The 17,873-nt window shown below is 44.5% G+C and overlaps 1 protein-coding gene across 1 annotated transcript; it reads left to right on the top strand.

Moving 5' to 3' along the window:
- The first annotated feature begins 11,537 nt into the window (after nt 1-11,537).
- On the top strand, nt 11,538-17,771 carry RBP4 (retinol binding protein 4). Its single transcript, XM_061162204.1, has 6 exons — nt 11,538-11,652; nt 11,860-11,988; nt 12,084-12,220; nt 12,395-12,501; nt 15,706-15,918; nt 17,450-17,771. The coding sequence occupies exons 2-6, from the start codon at nt 11,878-11,880 to the stop codon at nt 17,485-17,487; spliced, it is 606 nt and encodes a 201-aa protein (XP_061018187.1). The 5' UTR covers nt 11,538-11,652; nt 11,860-11,877; the 3' UTR covers nt 17,488-17,771.
- The last annotated feature ends 102 nt before the right edge of the window (nt 17,772-17,873 follow it).

Raw genomic sequence — 17,873 nt, 5'->3', positions numbered from 1 at the left:
CACCACCAGAGGCAGAGTGCCAAGAAGGAGATACATCCTGGCCAAAGAAACCAGGAAAGCCCTGAGGGGCACCTCGCAGGACACCCGCCCCCCGCCTCCTCCCCAGAGGCCGAGGAGAAAGGTTGTTTAGCAGAGCTTTCAAACTGGCCTGTAACTCTTGAGATGTGACAGAAGGCCCTGGCTTAGAGTGGGATTCAGGAAGCACGGGATTAAAGAGTTCTTCAGGACACGAAATCCCTAAGCATTATTAGCTCATAAGTCCTCAGAGAATCCGCAGAGCATCTTAGATCAGCCAGCCAAGTGACAAGTCAAACTGACTATTCCAGAAAATAGCTGAACCTTGGTGGCTGTTGGCAATAAGAAGAATGGGGTATATCCATTAATTATATTACATAGGCATCGACAATACTTGTTCTTTCATGATAGCTCTATGAAATGAAACTGTTTAGACCTTAGAAATGTCTGTTTGTTTATATGGCAACGTTAAGGAACATTTAGGGGAGATCGAAGAGTTTAGCATAACACAACATAAAATCAAATGTTAATCTTTCCTTTCCCTAAAAGTCCTGTAATCAGCCAGCTTGCTTGGCCTACTCTTTTTCTAAAAATCCTCACCTCTCTGTTCCCCTCATTTAAAAACCTGACCTCAGAAATGGTTTATGGGAACAGACCTTGGACTTATTCTAGAGAAGTGAACATGGAAAAATATTTGCCCACAATTTAAGCCTGATCAAGCCACAACTTATATTAATACAATAATCCTTGTCAAAAGACACGATCATAAAAGGCAACCCCTGCAGCTGCCAACTGGGTTTTCCTGCTAAGCATATTAGTTTGGATTTTGTTTTCAATAGTAATAACCAGATCTCATGCCTTTTTGCTCCAAGGTACAGTCAGTTAAATCTACTGGATAATACATGTCTTGTCTGTTGCTAGGATCTTTCACACCTCAGGGCCTTTTGGCATAGAAAAAACACTTAACCACTACTTACTTTTGTTTAATGTTCAGGTTACTAAGCTTTTACATTGATTAAGCACATTTTCCCAAATATTTAAATACTATTATGCAACTAATAAGCCAAACTACACATTTCATGGACCAGTTTCCTTGGCTATCTACAGGCTGACTTCAAATTTAGTCAAAGGTCTTTTAAGCATTTCAATAACACTGCAGACTTTATATGGAGAATTCTCTTGAATGAAAACATATCTAAGAGTTACAGTGACTCTAAAAGTTAGTTACACCCACATTTAAATTCACTTCAAAAACAGCACGGCTATGGGTTTCATTTATTTTTCTAGACTTAAAGTTTACCTTGCTAGGGTGATAATGGTCATATTAGATAGAAAAGAAGAAGAGATTCACCGAGGCTGCAGTTTCTAGGTCATGAACTGAGAGACTGTTGATGGGAACATGGTTTTCTCAGGCAAACAGAATCCACACTGGCATATGTTGAGCCATGTCACTTCCTATGGTTGAGTCCACTTGCTCCCTCAAAGGGTCTTGTCAAGCACTTTCTTGCATCTCCCTCCATCAGGCCCAAGTCCAGTCTCAGGATGGTCCTCCTAAGAATATTATTTATTTCATAATATCCTATTAGCATCTCATTATAATTAGAGCAACATAGGGGAATCCCCTGGTGGTCCAATGGTTAAGACTCTGAGCTCCCAATGCAAGGAGCATGGGTTCAATCCCTGGTTGGGGAACTAAGATTCCTCATGCTACACAGTGAGGCCAAAAAAATTTTTGTAAGATATATACACACACACACACACACACACACACACACACACATATATATACTTTTTTAAAAAGAGAATAATGCAGAGGTTTATTTCCTAAGAGAAAGGAGTTGGGTCAGCTGAGTCACTCCTATGGGACTACCATCCATCTTCCTCTAACACAGGTGAGGGCACTCTTTCTCCCTGGTTGTTCCATGAGATGACTGTGCAGTTCCTACTTCTCTTGAAAGCATGTGTGTGCTTACAATTCCCTGATACCATCCTTCCCTCTTTACATGCACACACAGAGAAAACACATATCCATATCCCATACACAGATTTATACTTCAGAGGCATAAATCTGTGTATGGGAAAAACAAAATGCTCACATATGTTTACATTGCCCTACTTGTAAAAAATGAAAATGAATTTAAAATGAAGCATATTCTATCACAGTCAGCATTCTTATGTTTTGATGACTACATCTAGGTTCATTCATTTGCTTATTCTTCCAATACATGTCTATTGGTGGCCCATTATAAGCAAGACATACACTAGCTCCTGTGGTAGAGACTCCATGTTCCTCTTTTTCTGATTCTCCTCCCCTGCTAGTTGTATGGGAAGATTATTCCTCTTTGCCCTCCACTCCCAGTAGAGCCATGTGACTAATTTTGGCCTATGGGTTGTGAGCTTAAACCTCTCTTCCAGGCAGGAGCAATCAATTGCCACAGTGAGGCTCAGGAGCTCCTGCTTCTCCCTGCTCCCTTCCAGTTCCAGCTGGAGGGGCCTCATGGATCCCAGTAAGGATGTCATGGAACAGAGCCCCCTGCTGACCTGAGATGGACATGTAGCATGAGTAAGAAATAAATCTTTCTTGTGTTCAGCCTTTGAGATGTGAATGTTGTTTGTTACCACGGCATAACCAAATCAATCCTGTTACACTTCTACATCAGGGAATATAGAGGATAAATAAGCCTTGGTTCCAGTTTTACAAGAACTTGTGGTGCAGTAAAGGAGATAAGACTAGAACATAAAAAGTTATGATGTGGGACTTTCCAAGTGGTCCAGTGGCTCCTGATGCAGGGGGCCCAGGTTCGACCCCTGGTCAGGAAACTAGACCCCCCACATACCACAACTAAAAACGATTCTGCATGCCACAACAAGGATTCCATATGCAGCAACAAAGATGCCTTGTGCCCAAACTAAGACCTGGTGCAACAAAATAAATTTTTTAAGAAAACCATGAAGCACAGAGCATAATAGAATTAAAAGCCAGAAGTGAAGTACATACATATGACTATGAGACTTTATGTGATATGGATATGGAATCATATTTAGAGTAGATGGAAATAGAGAAGAAATCCAAGTGTGAGCCAGGGGTGGTAATGGCAGAAGCAGTAATAGCATATAGTGCAGAGTAACAGGGGGACTAATGAGAGAGAAACTAGAAAGGTATGAGTGGGCCCAGATTACTGGGGCCTCAAAGTCTAGCTGGGGAATTCTGAACCCTGGAAACTCTTAGTGGTAAGAAATGACATTAAAGTTCATCTCTACAAGATCTCTTCAAGAAAATTAGAGATACCAAGGGAACATTTCATGCAAAGATGAGCACAATAAAGAACAGAAATGGTATGAACCTAACAGAAGCAGAAGATATTAAGAAGAGGTAGCAAGAATATACAGAACAACTATACAAAAAAGTTCTTGACCCAGATATTCATGACCCAGATAACCATGATGGTGTGATCACTCACCCAGAGCCAGACATCCTGGAATGCAAAGTCAAGTGGGCCTTATGAAGCATCACCATGAACAAAGCTAGTGGAGGTGACGGAATTCCAGTTGAGCTATTTCAAATCCTAAAAGGTGATGCTGTGAAAGTGCTGCACTCAATATGCCAGCAAATTTGGAAAACTCAGCAGTGGCCACAGGACTGGAAAAGGTCAATTTTCATTCCAGTCCCTAAGAAAGGCAATGCCAAAGAATGTTCAAACTACCACACAATTGCACTCATCTCACACACTAGCAAAGTAATGCTCAAAATTCTCCAAGCCAGGCTTAACAATATGTAAACCGTGAACTTCCAGATGTTCAAGCTGGATTTAGAAAAGGCAGAGGAACCAGAGATCAAATTGCCAACCCCCATTGGATTATCGTAAAAGCAAGAGAATTCCAGAAAAAAAATCTACTTCTGCTTTATTGACTATGCCAAAGCCTTTGACTGTGTGGGTCACAAAAAACTGTGGAAAATTCTTAAAGAGATGGGAATACCAGACCACCTGACCTGCCTCCTAAGAAATCTGTATGCAGGTCAAGAAGCAACTGTTAGAACTGGACATGGAACAATAGACTGGTTCCAAATCAGGAAAAGAGTATGTCAAGGCTGTATATTGTCACCCTGCTTATTTAACTTATATGCAGAGTACATCATGAGAACTGCTAGGCTGGATGAAGCACAAGCTGGAATCAAGATTGCTGGGAAAAATACCAATAACCTCAGATATGCAGATGACACCACCCTTATGGCAGAAAGTGAAGAATTAAGAGCCTCTTGATGAAAGTGAAAGACGAGAGTGAAAAAGTTGGCTTAAAACTCAACATTCAGAAAACTAAGATCATGGCATCTGGTCCCATCACTTCATGGCAAATAGATGGGGAAACAATGGAAACAGTGACAGATTTTATTTTGGGGGGGGCTCCATAATCACTGCAGATAGTGACTGCAGCCATGAAATTAAAAGATGCTTGCTCCTTGGAAGAAAAGCTATGACAAACCTAGACAGCATATTAAAAATCAGAGACATTACTTTGCCAACAAAGGTCCATCTAGTCAAAGCTATGGTTTTTCCAGTAGTTATGTATGGATATGAGAGTTAGACTATAAAGAAAGCTGAGTGCTGAAGAATTGATGCTTTTGAACTGTGGTGTTGGAGAAGACTCTTGAGAGTCCCTTGGACTGCAAGGAGATCCAACCAGTCCATCCTAAAGGAAATCAGTCCTGAATATTCATTGGAAGGACTGATGCTGAAGCTGAAACTTCAATACTTTGGCCACCTGATGCCAAGAACTGACTCATTGGAAAAGACTCTGATGCTGGGAAAGATTGAGGGCAGGAGGAGAAGAGGATGACAGAGGATGAGATGGTTGGATGGCATCACTGACTTGATGGACATGAGTCTGAGTAAGCGCCAGGTGTTTGTGATGGACAGGGAAGCCTGGCATGCTGCAGTCCATGGGGTCACAAAGAGTCAGACACGACTGAGCGACTGAACTGGACTGAAAAAGGTGAATTGGAGAAAAGGAATACTGGACATTAGGATACAGATTAAGAAGCTATACTGCATTTGCTCATTATCAAGCATCCTAAAAATGTGTACAAGCTTTGACCCTGCAATTCAGCTTTTACGAATTTATCTTACAAAAGTAATTAGGGATGTATATGATTAATGTAGTTATAGGGGCGTTCACCAAAAGCACAATTATAAAAGGAAAAGATTAGAAATAGCTTAGATATTCAGTAATATGAGGTTGAGTAAATAAATGGCATTATAGTCATAAAATAGGAAACCATACATTAATGAGTAATCCTATTGTAAAGCTCTATTTACTGATATGGACAGATATTTATGATGTGCAGTAAATTGCAAGATCCTATTGCAGTATGATTCCACATACACATAAAAATATATGGAGGTGTACATAAGAAATGTTAACAGTAATTATTCCAAAGTGGTGGAATTCAATATAATATTTTTTTTCTTCTCTTTTGCTTACCTGATTTTTCTAAAGTATCTACAATGATATTAAAGAAATTAATTCATTCATAAACAAAGCTTTTAAGGCTATTCTCACAGGCTACAGGTGAGGGTGCTTGGGAATGAAGGAAGGGACAAATGTGAGACAATTTCAGGCAACAATTGACAGGATGAGGGAATGGGTTAGTTAGAAAAGGCAAGTGAGAAAGAGGGATCCCTGCTGACTACTTTGAGTAGTGGATGACATTTGATAAAGTTTTTTTTAAGGAAATATTGGAAGCTGACCTTTTAGTAGACATACAAATATCCTTCTCCTCCATGTCCTTGACTGAATCCTGTCATTACTGCTGCTCTTTTTCTGGGGCTGGTCCCTATATAGTCTCTGGCGTGTGCTGACAAGACTTTTGAGTATCTGTCCTAGGCACCAAAAAAATAAAATTTAAGAAAATATAATAGTTTTAAATGACCAAGCAGAGCACTTAGAATGAATTTTTAATGTTACAAAGTAATTGCCGATTTTGTTAAACTTCACCATTTGTGTCACTATTTCCAGTTTGTTTAAAACATAAGTTTAAAAAAAAACTAGAACATTAACTGGTGGGAAGAATGAAGAAAAAAAGGCCAATATCTGAGATAGTACAGACATTGACAATTATGTGTTTAAATAAAGCATCTCTGACACAGTAACTAGGTTGGTATGGAAACTCTATTCCATTTACACAGAATATTTTTAGAAAGATAAGCCACAGGTAATAATAAGAAAGTGACCATAAAAATAACTAACACTATAATAAATAATCTGTGCCAGATATCTTTCTAAGACCCTTATATTCATATCTCATTTCATTCTAACAATAATCTTATGAAGAGGATAACAATAGCCTTATGAAGAGAATAACCTTATGAAGAGGATATCTTCACAACAATAATCTTATGAAGAGGATACTATTATTATAATATTTTACAGGTGACAAATTGAAGCATAAAGAAATAAAGTTGCTCAAGTTCACATAGCTAGTGATGGTGACCTACCCCAAACTAAGAATTCAAATAGGAATGAATTTTAAAATGCACCCATGAAGTGTACCATAGCTGCTATAGGGGAATACACAAGACTTTTTCTTTAAGGAATTTAAAATCTAGACCTATATCATACCTATATCATAAAATGTTAAATACCAATACAAGAATTAAATGAAAATTCCACTTAACAAATTTACATTTTTCAATAGTATACTACATTCATGAACACATGCAATATTTAATTGCATCATCACTAAAATATTCCACTACACTTAACCATTTCTGCAGGAGGTAACGCTTATTTAACAGCCAAAATATTAATAACATGCATATAATGTTGAAGCACTGTCATAAAACTAACAATAATATGCTGGATTAACCAAGTGCATTTTGAATCATTATATTGGACCCACTCTTCAACTCCACTTTAGCCAGATTCCCTACTCCTGCCATTATTCATCACTCAAAGACACCCCCTAATAGCAGTGATTTCAGGCACATCCCAGTAGTCAACCTGCAAAGGGCCCTTTCACCTGGCACATTTGCTCTCATGACAGTTTCTGCCTGCACCTAATTGATGGGTATGATCAGGTATCTCACAGATAATTTATATGATGGAATCCATGTTACTTTCAACTAAATTGATGAAACTGACTGATGGCTTTGTAACCACCAGGGAAAAGTCCTTATTAAAAAAAATTAGTTTGACTCTTTGTACCTGAAAACATTGGCTGAATAACTAATCTTTCCTTTTTCCCACCAATTATTTTGGAATATTTTAAATGCCGTCAGAAGATAAATGCTACCTGACTTCCTTGTTTGTAACTTCTCTTGGCTTCTCTGTCAAGATGTGGATGTAAACATTAGTTTGCACAAAATGGAGCTGGTTGGACATGCTTAATTCTTATGAGGCTAAGGACACAAATTTCTCATATTCATCCTTTTTTTCAACTACAGCAAAGCATTTTCAATATTTCCTAGGAGCTAATGACTTGCTGCTGTATTAGTTAAGGTAACACCAGCTGCTATTACAGTAACTCCCAATTTCAGCAGCTTAAATCGAATGGAAGTTTATTTCTCATTCACATAAAGTTAATCATGGGTGGGGTCCCCAGGCTGAGAGAGGCTTCACCAGACTGCAGATGAAGGAAGACAGACATCAAAGACTAATTATTAGACAGGCAGCTTTTAAAAGCCCCATCTGGGAATGACTCACAGCACTTTCATCTATATTCCACTGACCAGAACATAGGCATGTGGCCTTATAGAACTGTAGGAAGTTGGGTGGTGGTGGGGTGGGGAGGTTGTCTTCTAGCAGGGTGGTCTCTTTGCAACAACTCCAGCCCTCATAGAAGGGGAGTGAAAACTTTTTTGGTGAAAGGACAGCTAGCCCTCCCTGCTACAATTAATAAATCCTGGAAATTATTTTTTAGAAAGACTGACCTATGACTGGGTCTTTTTAAATAAATATTTTATAAAGCTTACTTAAAGTGACTGATTTAAGTAAAACAAATTAAGTCAATATCTACTGATCAAGCATCTACTCTGTGTAAGTCTCTTGATAAATCCTGTGGAAAAGCTGGAAGTGAGATGCATACCAAGGTGAGGGAAATATGATTTGTCCTTCCATGATGTAGACAAGGAAATGAACTTTTGTGTATATTATATACAGTCCACAAGATGTAATTTAGACCATAATTTTACTTCTAGAAGAAAAAAGTCTGCAGAGTATTTGTTTGATTAAATATTTTCACTGTAAGAAAATTTGGAAAGTTTTTAAAAAGGTAGAAATCAACAATAAATTTTCAAATATCCCTAATCCTATCACACATGTAATCACTGTGAACAGTTTTCCTGTGGATATTATACACACATATAAGCATATTTGAAAAAAAATATTTTATGAGGAGAGCTTTCAAAGCACCAAAGTTAAAAAACACCAGTTGACCTCTACTCACATGTTTGTAATCATGAAGAAATTTGAGACAGAATGCCAAAATAAACTGTTTTTCTTTGCTGGTATCTGGGACACCGAGGGTTACAATATATCATTAAAAGAGAGAGAGGTGGGGGAGGAAGAACAGTTATATCAACTTTTAAGCATTTAACAAATACATTAAAACATATTGATGCAAAAAAAAAATCCCTGTAAAAATGCATTGAAATCCCCTACATTTATTTTTCATAAGCATAAGCAAGAATCACAAGAATCATTCTGGGAGAAACAGTTGTCAAGGGCTGGGAGTATTAGGAGAACTTTTCTGGCAGTCATAACAGTCCAAAGGCAACTTGGCTCAGCCAGGAGCTCTCCATCACTGGAGGTACTGGAGGAGAGGTGGATAGACCTCTATTTTGGGATGTCAAGGAGGGGAACCACACTTTGGACAGGAGATAGAAAGGGACCCTACCTATAACTAGGGAGCATAAGTAATGACTACATGTGTGGCCACACACAGCGTCCCTGCAGGAGTGGCTCTGAAGCAGACCTTATTGGAGCTGTTTGGGATTATGTTGTTGTTGTCGTTGTTCAGTTGCTCAGTCATGTCCGACACTTTGCAGCCCCATGGACTGCAGCACGCCAGGTTTTCCTGTCCTTCACTATCTCCCACAGCTTGCTCAAACTCATGTCCATTGAGTCAGTGATGCCATCCAACCATCTCGTCCTCTGTTGTCCCCTTCTCCTCCTACCTTCTACGGTTCCCAGCATCAAGGTCTTTTCCAATGAGTCACTCTTTGCATCAGGTAGCCAAAGTATTATAGCTTCTGCTTCAGTATCAGTCCTTTCAATGAATATTCAGAGTTGATTTCCTTTATGATTGACTGGTTGGATCTCCTTGCAGTCCAAGGGACTCTCAAGTCTTCCCCAGCACCACAGTTCAAAAGCATCAATTCTTCGGCACTCAGCCTTCTTTACGGTTCAACTCTCACATCCATACATGACTACTGGAAAAACCAAAGCTTTGACTACACAGACCTTTGCTGGCAACGTAATGCCTCTGCTTTTAAATATACTGTCTAGATTTGTCATAGTTTTTCTTCCAAGGAGCAAGCATCTTGTAATTTCATGGCTACAGTCACTGTCTACAGTGATTTTGGAGTCCAAGAAAAATAAAGTCTGTCACTGTTTCCATTGTTTCCCCATCTATTTGCCATGAAGTGATGGGACCGGATGCTGTGATGTTAATTTTCTGAATGTTGAGTTTTAAGCCAGCTTTTTCACTCTCCTCTTTCACCTTCATCAAGAGGCTCTTTAGTTCCTCTTCACTTTCTGCCATAAGGGTGGTGTCATCTGCATATCTGAGGTTATTGGTATTTCTCCTGGCAATCTTGATTCCAGCTTGTGCTTCATCCAGTCCAGCGTTTCTCATGATGTACTCTGCACAGAAGTTAAATAAGCAGGGTGACAATACACAGCCTTGACACACTCATCTCCCAATTTTGAACCAGTCCGTTGTTCCATGTGCAGTTCTGTTTGGGATTATACATCCTGTGATTAAACTGACCTCACCAGAAGAGCTAGTTAGCTGGTAGGCCTGAAACAGGGCTTTCTTAGCAGAAAGGAGGAGGCAGTAAGGAGTTAATTGCATCAAGGTTGGCACTCCAGAGACACCTCCAGACTCAAATGGAGAACAGGAGTGGAGGGGAAGATGGAAAGTGAAAGCAGACCATCAGACAGGGAGAGGCCCAAGGGGTCACAGGAAGGTGGCAGGAGCCACAGGTATTTTTTTTTTTTTTCAGGAGGCTCAGAAGTAATCCCAGTGCCGTGCTCTGTAAAGACCATCAACTCTTTATTTCTCTGTATGGCTGCCACCCTCCTGCACCTCCACCCTCTCTTATTTCAGGTCTGGCAGTAGCAAAATGGACCAAATTCATCTTGGTCTTTTTCAATTTGGGACACAACTGATGGAAGGGATCTTACAAAAAGGTGATACCTCCTTGCCCTATCCCTAATTCTCATTCAGTCCAAAGCTGCGTCTTCTGACTGCTTGGATCAGATTAGAGGAGCTCTAACTCTGATGGGCATGAGTTTGAGTAAACTCTGGGAGTTGGTGATGGACAGGGAGGCCTGGCGTGCTGCGATTCATGGGGTCGCAGAGTCTGACAGACTGAGCGACTGAACTGAACTGAACTGAACTCTGAATGGAAAGAGAAAAACATGGCCCTGAATTGTGCCACTGGGCAAAATCACACAACCAGTCACAGCATTTCGACTTAATTGACCATTGACGTCACAGACGTTTGTTCCCCTCCCCCTCTCCTCCGCTCACAGTCAATCCACCTTAGCTGGTTTGGAAACAAAACAAGATGCCACTCTGGCTTTGAAATCAGATTGCAGAATAAACAATTGGTAGGTGTGTTTCAAAGTGGTTTGAGCGAAGTGCCACAGACTAAGTAGGCGACCACCGAGGTTGCTAAAATGTTTCCTGTCCTGACCAGGGTTGCGTTTCTGGAGAATATTTAACAGGGAGGGTTTTAATACTTCTAAAGATGTTGAAACTAAAGAACAAATATTGATCCAAGGGCACCACAACTCCCCTGAAAGAGAGTAAAAGACATCCTTTATAAAATGAAAAACTATGTGGCGGAAACAGTCCCAAACTCCTGCATAGCTAGTCCTCAGAAGACCGAGGGGCCAATTTGGCACGGTCAGGCCCGAGCACTAACGCGCCCGGGCAGCATCGAAGATGTCCCTCGTTCTGGGAGGCCACGGTCTGGTCTTCCCGCCAGACCTACCCGAGCCTCCAGCCAGAGCAACAGGGCCCCGAGGCCACCCCAGGCCGCAGCTGGCGGCCGCTGGCACGGGCGCCGGGTAACTAGGCCAGGGCTGGTGCCCGCGGCTCGCCGCCGCCGGAGGCTCCGCCGAGGCCACCCCGCGCGGCAGCTGCTCCAGCCCCGGGCGGCGCTGGAGGGGAGGCTCTCGCCCCAGGACGCCCTCCCTGCGCCCGGGCGGCGGTGAGTCAGGGCGCGTTATGCAAGTGCTGGCCCGCCGGCCCCGGCGCCTCCCCCTCGGTCTTTCACCCCGCGCCGTTACGAAAGCGCGACCCCCTCCCCCCGGAGCTATAAAGCCGCCCGGCGGCCCCCGCGGCGCGCTAGCCTTGCTGGCTCCACGCGCGCTCGGACCCGCGGCCAGGCTTGCGCGCAGCTCCCGACTGTGAGCGACGGCCCGGCGGGATAGGGGGCCGGCGCGGGAGGGATGGGGGCCCGGGATGGGTGTGATGAGGGTCTGGGGGCGGGCGGGATGGGAACCCGGGGGGCTGGCGGGAGGAGGGCCCCTCGCGGGCAAGATGGAGCCTGGGGACCGGTGGTGGAGGGCCAAGTGGTCCAGCCGCCAGGCTCTCACGGCGCGCGGTTCCCGCAGGGCGGACTCCCGAGCGAGATGGAGTGGGTGTGGGCGCTAGTGCTACTGGCGGCGCTGGGCAGCGCCCGGGCGGAGCGCGACTGCCGGGTGAGCAGCTTCCGAGTCAAGGAGAACTTCGACAAGGCTCGCGTAGGTACCGGTGTCCCGGGTGCCCCGCGTTCCCCTTTCCCAGACGACCGCCATGCGCTCCCGGACACCGAACCCGGCTCTCCTCTCTTCCCCAGTTCGCCGGCACCTGGTACGCCATGGCCAAGAAGGACCCCGAGGGCCTCTTTCTGCAAGACAACATCGTCGCCGAGTTCTCCGTGGACGAGAATGGCCACATGAGCGCCACGGCCAAGGGCCGAGTCCGTCTTTTAAAGTCAGTGACCTCTGGGAGCGGGGGTGGGGGAGGGCGGAGGCTGCGCTCTTTGCGCGGCAGGGTCCACAGGCTGAGCGCCAAACCCCGACTGGGGCGGGAAGGGAGCGCCTGGGGTGGGATGGGGGGAGGAAGCCCTTTGCCCGGCCTGGCTCAGAATCCCCTTGGCTTTTGCAGTAACTGGGACGTGTGTGCAGACATGGTGGGCACCTTCACAGACACTGAGGACCCTGCCAAGTTCAAGATGAAGTACTGGGGCGTAGCGTCCTTTCTCCAGAAAGGAAGTGAGTAGTCAGTTCGGTAGGACTGTCTTGAGGGGGGAATCGAAGACATACATAGCCAATTGGCTGGGTTTCTTCTCCAGGGGCACCTTAGGGAAGAATGGTCTGTAAGTAGCCAGAATTCTCAGCTCGGCTGGAGGCTGGAGGGATGAGGCTGGAAGTAGCTAGGCCCCTTCACCACCTCCCATTCCCCTCTCCCAGCTCAGAAACCTGGCCCAAGCTCAAAAGGACCTTGGGTTTGTCACCTGACCACCTCCTGCCTGTTACCCATCCCGCCAGCGTGTGTGGCCTTCCCCTTGCTTAGACCTCCCACCTCCTCAAGACCCAGCTCACATCACCGCTCAGCCTGGTGCTGCGGCTGCTGCATTTCCTCCATTTCTTTGGGCTGAATCCCTGAAACAGCTTGAATGCTAGACGCCCCAGCAGAGGCTCAGAGACTCTCATCAAAGGACACAGGGTTGGCTCACTCCCAGGTACCCTACCTGCCCATGCTGGGTGCTGAGAGTCTGAGCCAGGCACAGTGTTCTGGGTGACAGTGACCTCTTCCCTTTCTCCCAAGCCCTGAAACTCATATGGGGAGCAGAGTGTTAAGGGCTCTCAGAAGAGCATCCTAAAATTTAACCTGATACAAATTTATGGGAACATGCATGTACATGCTCTTTCTACTCATTTCTCCTAAGCTTCAAATCCAGAGTCTACTTGGTACCTAGAGAATAATGCAGGACAGAGGGGCATATCATGGAATCTTACTTCTTTTTTTTTTGACCATGCTGCATGGCACACGAGATCTTAGATCACCCAGCAGGGATTAAACCTGAGGGTTTAATTTGTTTAATTCCCCTCCAAGACACCAGGGAAGTTCCATCATGGAATCTTAAAGATGGAGAGTTATCACTCTGAAGGGGGTTCAACATGCAGATGAATAAATTGAAATCAAGAGAATGCAGTGGTAGGACTTCCCTGGTGATCCAGTGGTTAAAACTCCTCACTTCCACTGCAGGGGGGTGAAGATTTGATCCCTGGCCCAGGAACTAAGATATCACGTGCATATCACGTGCCTCGTGACCAAAAAAAAGGGGGTGGGGAGAGGGGAAAAGATAGTGCTTTGTCCAAGGTCATGCAAACAAGTTTGTGAGAGACAGTGTCAGAAACCGGAGGTTCTAGCTCCCGGGTCAAAATTAGGTGGTCCTGAACAGCAGGGCCCTAATACAATCAACTTTTACAATTTTACAAAATATTGTTGGAGCTCTCCTGGGAAATAGGCCCCAGGGCCTGTTCAGGGGGACGCTTAGCTTGGTGAGCCAGGGCAAAATGTCCTTTCATGTAGCCCATGTACTCAGGGTACACACTCCTCGACTTCCCCTACAGTTGTGTTAGATGAAATTTTATCTTTTATCAAACTGCTCATCCAGTATTGATGTACACTATATAAAAGGACTTACTATTCAACAAGGGGGAAAGCTTTTATCCTTAGAGATAATAAAAGTTTTTTCAAATAACTCAGCAAAACTTCCTAAAGTGATCTATTTAGGATAAAAGATAAACTTCTGATAATGGACTATAAAAACCGATACCAGGGGGCACAAGATTAGTAATTTTTAGAATCTGCATCTTATCAAACAGATGAACATGGCCACCCCTGAGTGGTCATGTCTGGCCCTTCCCACCACAGCCTCTGACACCCGCCCTGTGGGAAAGCGTCGGGGGTTCAGGAGTGGTTCAGTCCTCCTCGTGGAGGGTCTGCAGTGAGATGAAGAGAGGGTTCACCACACACTCTGGTGCAGCTCTCCTGCAAGGCCTGGTCTCAGGCTGAGCCCCTCCTTGGCAGGGACTCCTGGGGTTTTCAGAGCCAAGAGGCACACCCAGAAGTGACTTAGGCAAGCATTAGAGATCTCCCTTACACCCTCAGTGCTGGGAGCTGAGGGTTCCTCTCCAGCACAGGACATGAAGTAGAGCAGAGATCATCACTTGCTTCATGACCTGGGTGTGGAATGAAGACACAGAGGCTTAGCGTCTCCTGTTTCTTATCCCCTGTGGCCCCCAGTTTACTTAATGCCTGGAGACAGTGTGCTGTAGAGGTTAGGCATGGGGGCTCCAGAGTCAGATCGGAGCTCAATTCTGTCCTGCTCTTTGTGACCCTGGGTGAATTATTTAGTTTTTCTGTGCCTCAGTTTTCTTATCTGGAAAATGAGGATGATAGAGTGCACTTTCAGTAGCCGTGAAAAATAATTGAGAAAGCATGGTAGCTGACACTAAGTGCTCAGAAAATCCTGGTCATGGTTATATATCAACAAGAATGTTAAGTAGAGATGTGACACGTTTTACCAAATGTGAGGTGTTTGGATAACAAAGGTGTTATCCCCATTGTTTTTCTCCATGGCAAACCTCTCACCTGCATTCTTATGAACGTGGTTTCCCATCCTGCCTTTGTTGACCTTATTACCACTTTTGTTTACACTTACTCTGCATGGCTTACATCCCAGTCTTAGGAAGAAATATAATCTAAATTCTTCAAGGGCTCAACTCTGCCTCTGTCAAGAGAGCTCTGAGCAGTTCTCTAAGAAGAATATCTGATGTCAAAAGGTGGGCATCTTATGCCCCTAAGGCAGATTCTACCCTCTTGCCAGCCTGGAGAGAGAAGTGAGTCAGGTCACCGAGCCAGAATTAGGATGGAGCCAGAAAGGCCATGAACCAGATCACCCAGTGGACTGAGGCAGGAGGGCCGTGTGGGTAGCGAGAGGGCCGGGAACTGGCTGATACAGATCAGTGCAACAGACGCATGCTTATGTTGCAGATAGCACATGTTGGTGGCCATCGTCAGCCACAGAGGCACGAGATGCTGTCAGAGGGTAGATGGAGAAGACAACAGTAGCCAGGTCTAGACTGTGGTTTTGATGGGTCCACATTCTCAGCTCTTCTTGTGAAAGATACGATCACATTTATCATCAGGGAGAGAAACAGTCATTAAAGCAAATGTGGTCCCTCCCGCCCCTGCCACCAGCTCCAGGATTTTTTCCTGTGAAGGCCAAGCTCCTCTCTCATGGTCTCAATTTTCTAATTGCCGTCAGAATTCCCTGTGGTCTCCTGCTTTCTAACTTCTGAACCCAGTTTGGGGAAGTGGCTGGTTTCTGGGGCCCAGCGCTAAGTTTCCCTGGCATCTGAGTGTCTGAAGGAGATACAGAGGCCCCGTGGCTTTCTGCCCTGCAGACGATGACCACTGGATCATTGACACGGACTATGAGACCTATGCCTTGCAGTACTCCTGCCGCCTCCTGAACCTCGATGGCACCTGCGCTGACAGCTACTCTTTCGTGTTCGCCCGAGACCCCAGCGGCTTTTCCCCGGAAGTGCAGAAAATCGTGAGGCAGAGGCAGGAGGAGCTGTGCCTGGCCAGGCAGTACCGGCTGATCCCTCACAACGGTGAGTGGCGGGTGGGAGCAGGTTCCCTGGGTCTGCAGGCCCTGAGATGCGTTACATCTGCATGCAGAAGAAAACAGGGGAGCCTGGGTGCCCGTCTGAGTCCAAGTCTTCGTCCTTCATAACCAGGTCTTTCACTGGCCTTTTCATGAGGCTGATGCAGAAGGAGTGGGCAAAAACCTTTTTATCCAAAACCCTGGCCCTTTTAGTTAAGTAAAGGGGACAGTCTTTTCCTTTTTTATCTGCTACCTCAGGCCCACTGTGTAGTCACATGATTTTGCTCCTGGCTGCGCTGCCCAAAAACCATTTTGACCGAATTAATATTGTTTGGGGATTGAGTGGCCCCAGTGAAGAGCTGGGCATCAAATGTGGCCATTGGTGTAAACACTTAAAGAGAGGCAAGTTGACTAGCTGGTTTTCTCACGTTTTTTGAGATTCCCTGACCAGACCAGAGGGTTAGTGGCTCAGTGATGTCTGACTCTTTGCGACCCATGGACTGTGCCTACCAGGCTCCACTGTCCATGGGATTCTCCAGGCAAGAATACCAGAGTGGGTAGCTGTTCCCTTTTCCATGGGCTCTTTCCAACCTAGGGATCGAACCGATGTCTCCTGCATTGCTAGATGGTTCTTTATTGTCTGAGCCACCGGGGAAGCCCCATTGAATCTTTTTATGAATATCACCCTTGGCTAATCTTGATTTAAAAACCAGTAGCATTCTGGAGGAGACTGCACATTTTATTTTGAATAGACATTCCCATGGGAATCTGCATTTCAGAATCCAAATAGAATAATGCTAAATTGTAAGAGAAAACAGAGAACAAAACTGAACTTCTCTGTTGGTCATCTAACTAGCTAACCCACGCTACACCAAACAGATATGAACCCAGACCAAACACATAAATAAGATTTTGATGCTTCACCTGGGGGTAGCCTAAATATAGGGCAGGCAAAGGATTGCACTCCAGCTGGGCTCCCCACCAAGTCCTTTGCCTGCCTCATCTCACCTAATCCTGGATATACCTTGTGAAGTAGGTTTTCTCATGATCCGCCTTCTACAGATAAGAAAACAGAGGCTAAGAAAAAATTACGAAGATTGCCCAAGATATTTAGTAGATAACTGAGTCGGATGCAAGCCAAGGTTGTTGTATGACTCTGAAGCCCCTTGTGTAACCACCTGGTGACATGACAGGGCACAGTGAACATTCTATAAAACTGCTGAAAGAGTAGCCCTCACTTCCTGAATCAGGAGGAGGTACCCTCATCTCTTTGAAATGCAATGAGGCAAATTTAAGACAGAAAGAACACTACTTTATACAGCAGATCCTTTGCTCTCAGCCTGTACCCCATCGCCCCCAGAGAAATCAGGGTTTCAGAAAACCTCGAAGATGTTTATGTATTACAACTACATCTAGCTGTCCCCTGACAAGAGGCATTTGAACAATGCCAAGTCCTACGGCCATCCTAATATCGACTATCTATATTGAATACTGGGTCCATCTTTCTGTCATTAATAGCTTTGTTTTCTATATTTCAGGTTACTGTGATGGCAAGTCAGAAAGAAACACTTTGTAGCAACATGGAAAGTGTCCTTTCATTAGGAAACTTCCCATTAACCTTATTCAGCCTCCAACTCTACCTTAGGAGTTTAGTTTGCTGCACCTCCCTTACCTACCCCTCCCACCCTTCCCCTCCCCTCTGTAAACAAAAAAAACCCCTTCAGTATACGTAAAAAACATACATGGGGATCAGTGAATCTGCTTGTACTCAAATGTATGTCTTCTCTGGAGTTTTCTAAGGAATCGTTTGAGGTTTAGGATTCCAGACTTTGACTTATTAAAATATGTATAGTTACCCATTTCCAATGATTTGGGTTTTTATTTGTGTCCACGTCTGTGTAAGAGTGAAAAGTCCTGCTGGTGGTGGGGTAGTTGCGCTTTTATGTACCGGGAGGGATTCTT

Source organism: Dama dama, chromosome 15, assembly GCF_033118175.1.
Source record: "Dama dama isolate Ldn47 chromosome 15, ASM3311817v1, whole genome shotgun sequence".
NCBI lineage: Eukaryota > Metazoa > Chordata > Mammalia > Artiodactyla > Cervidae > Dama > Dama dama.
The sequence above is the reverse complement of the archived record's forward strand: the minus strand, read 5'-3'. Positions and strand labels throughout refer to the sequence as shown.

Bases quoted from the DNA above. Each gene is read 5' to 3' on its own strand.
- RBP4 (XM_061162204.1), top strand. From the start codon at position 11,878: ATGGAGTGGGTGTGGGCGCTAGTGCTACTGGCGGCGCTGGGCAGCGCC. The intron at 11,989-12,083 runs GTAGGTACCGGT...TCTCTTCCCCAG, and splicing joins AGAACTTCGACAAGGCTCGC to TTCGCCGGCACCTGGTACGC. The intron at 12,221-12,394 runs GTCAGTGACCTC...TGGCTTTTGCAG, and splicing joins GGCCGAGTCCGTCTTTTAAA to TAACTGGGACGTGTGTGCAG.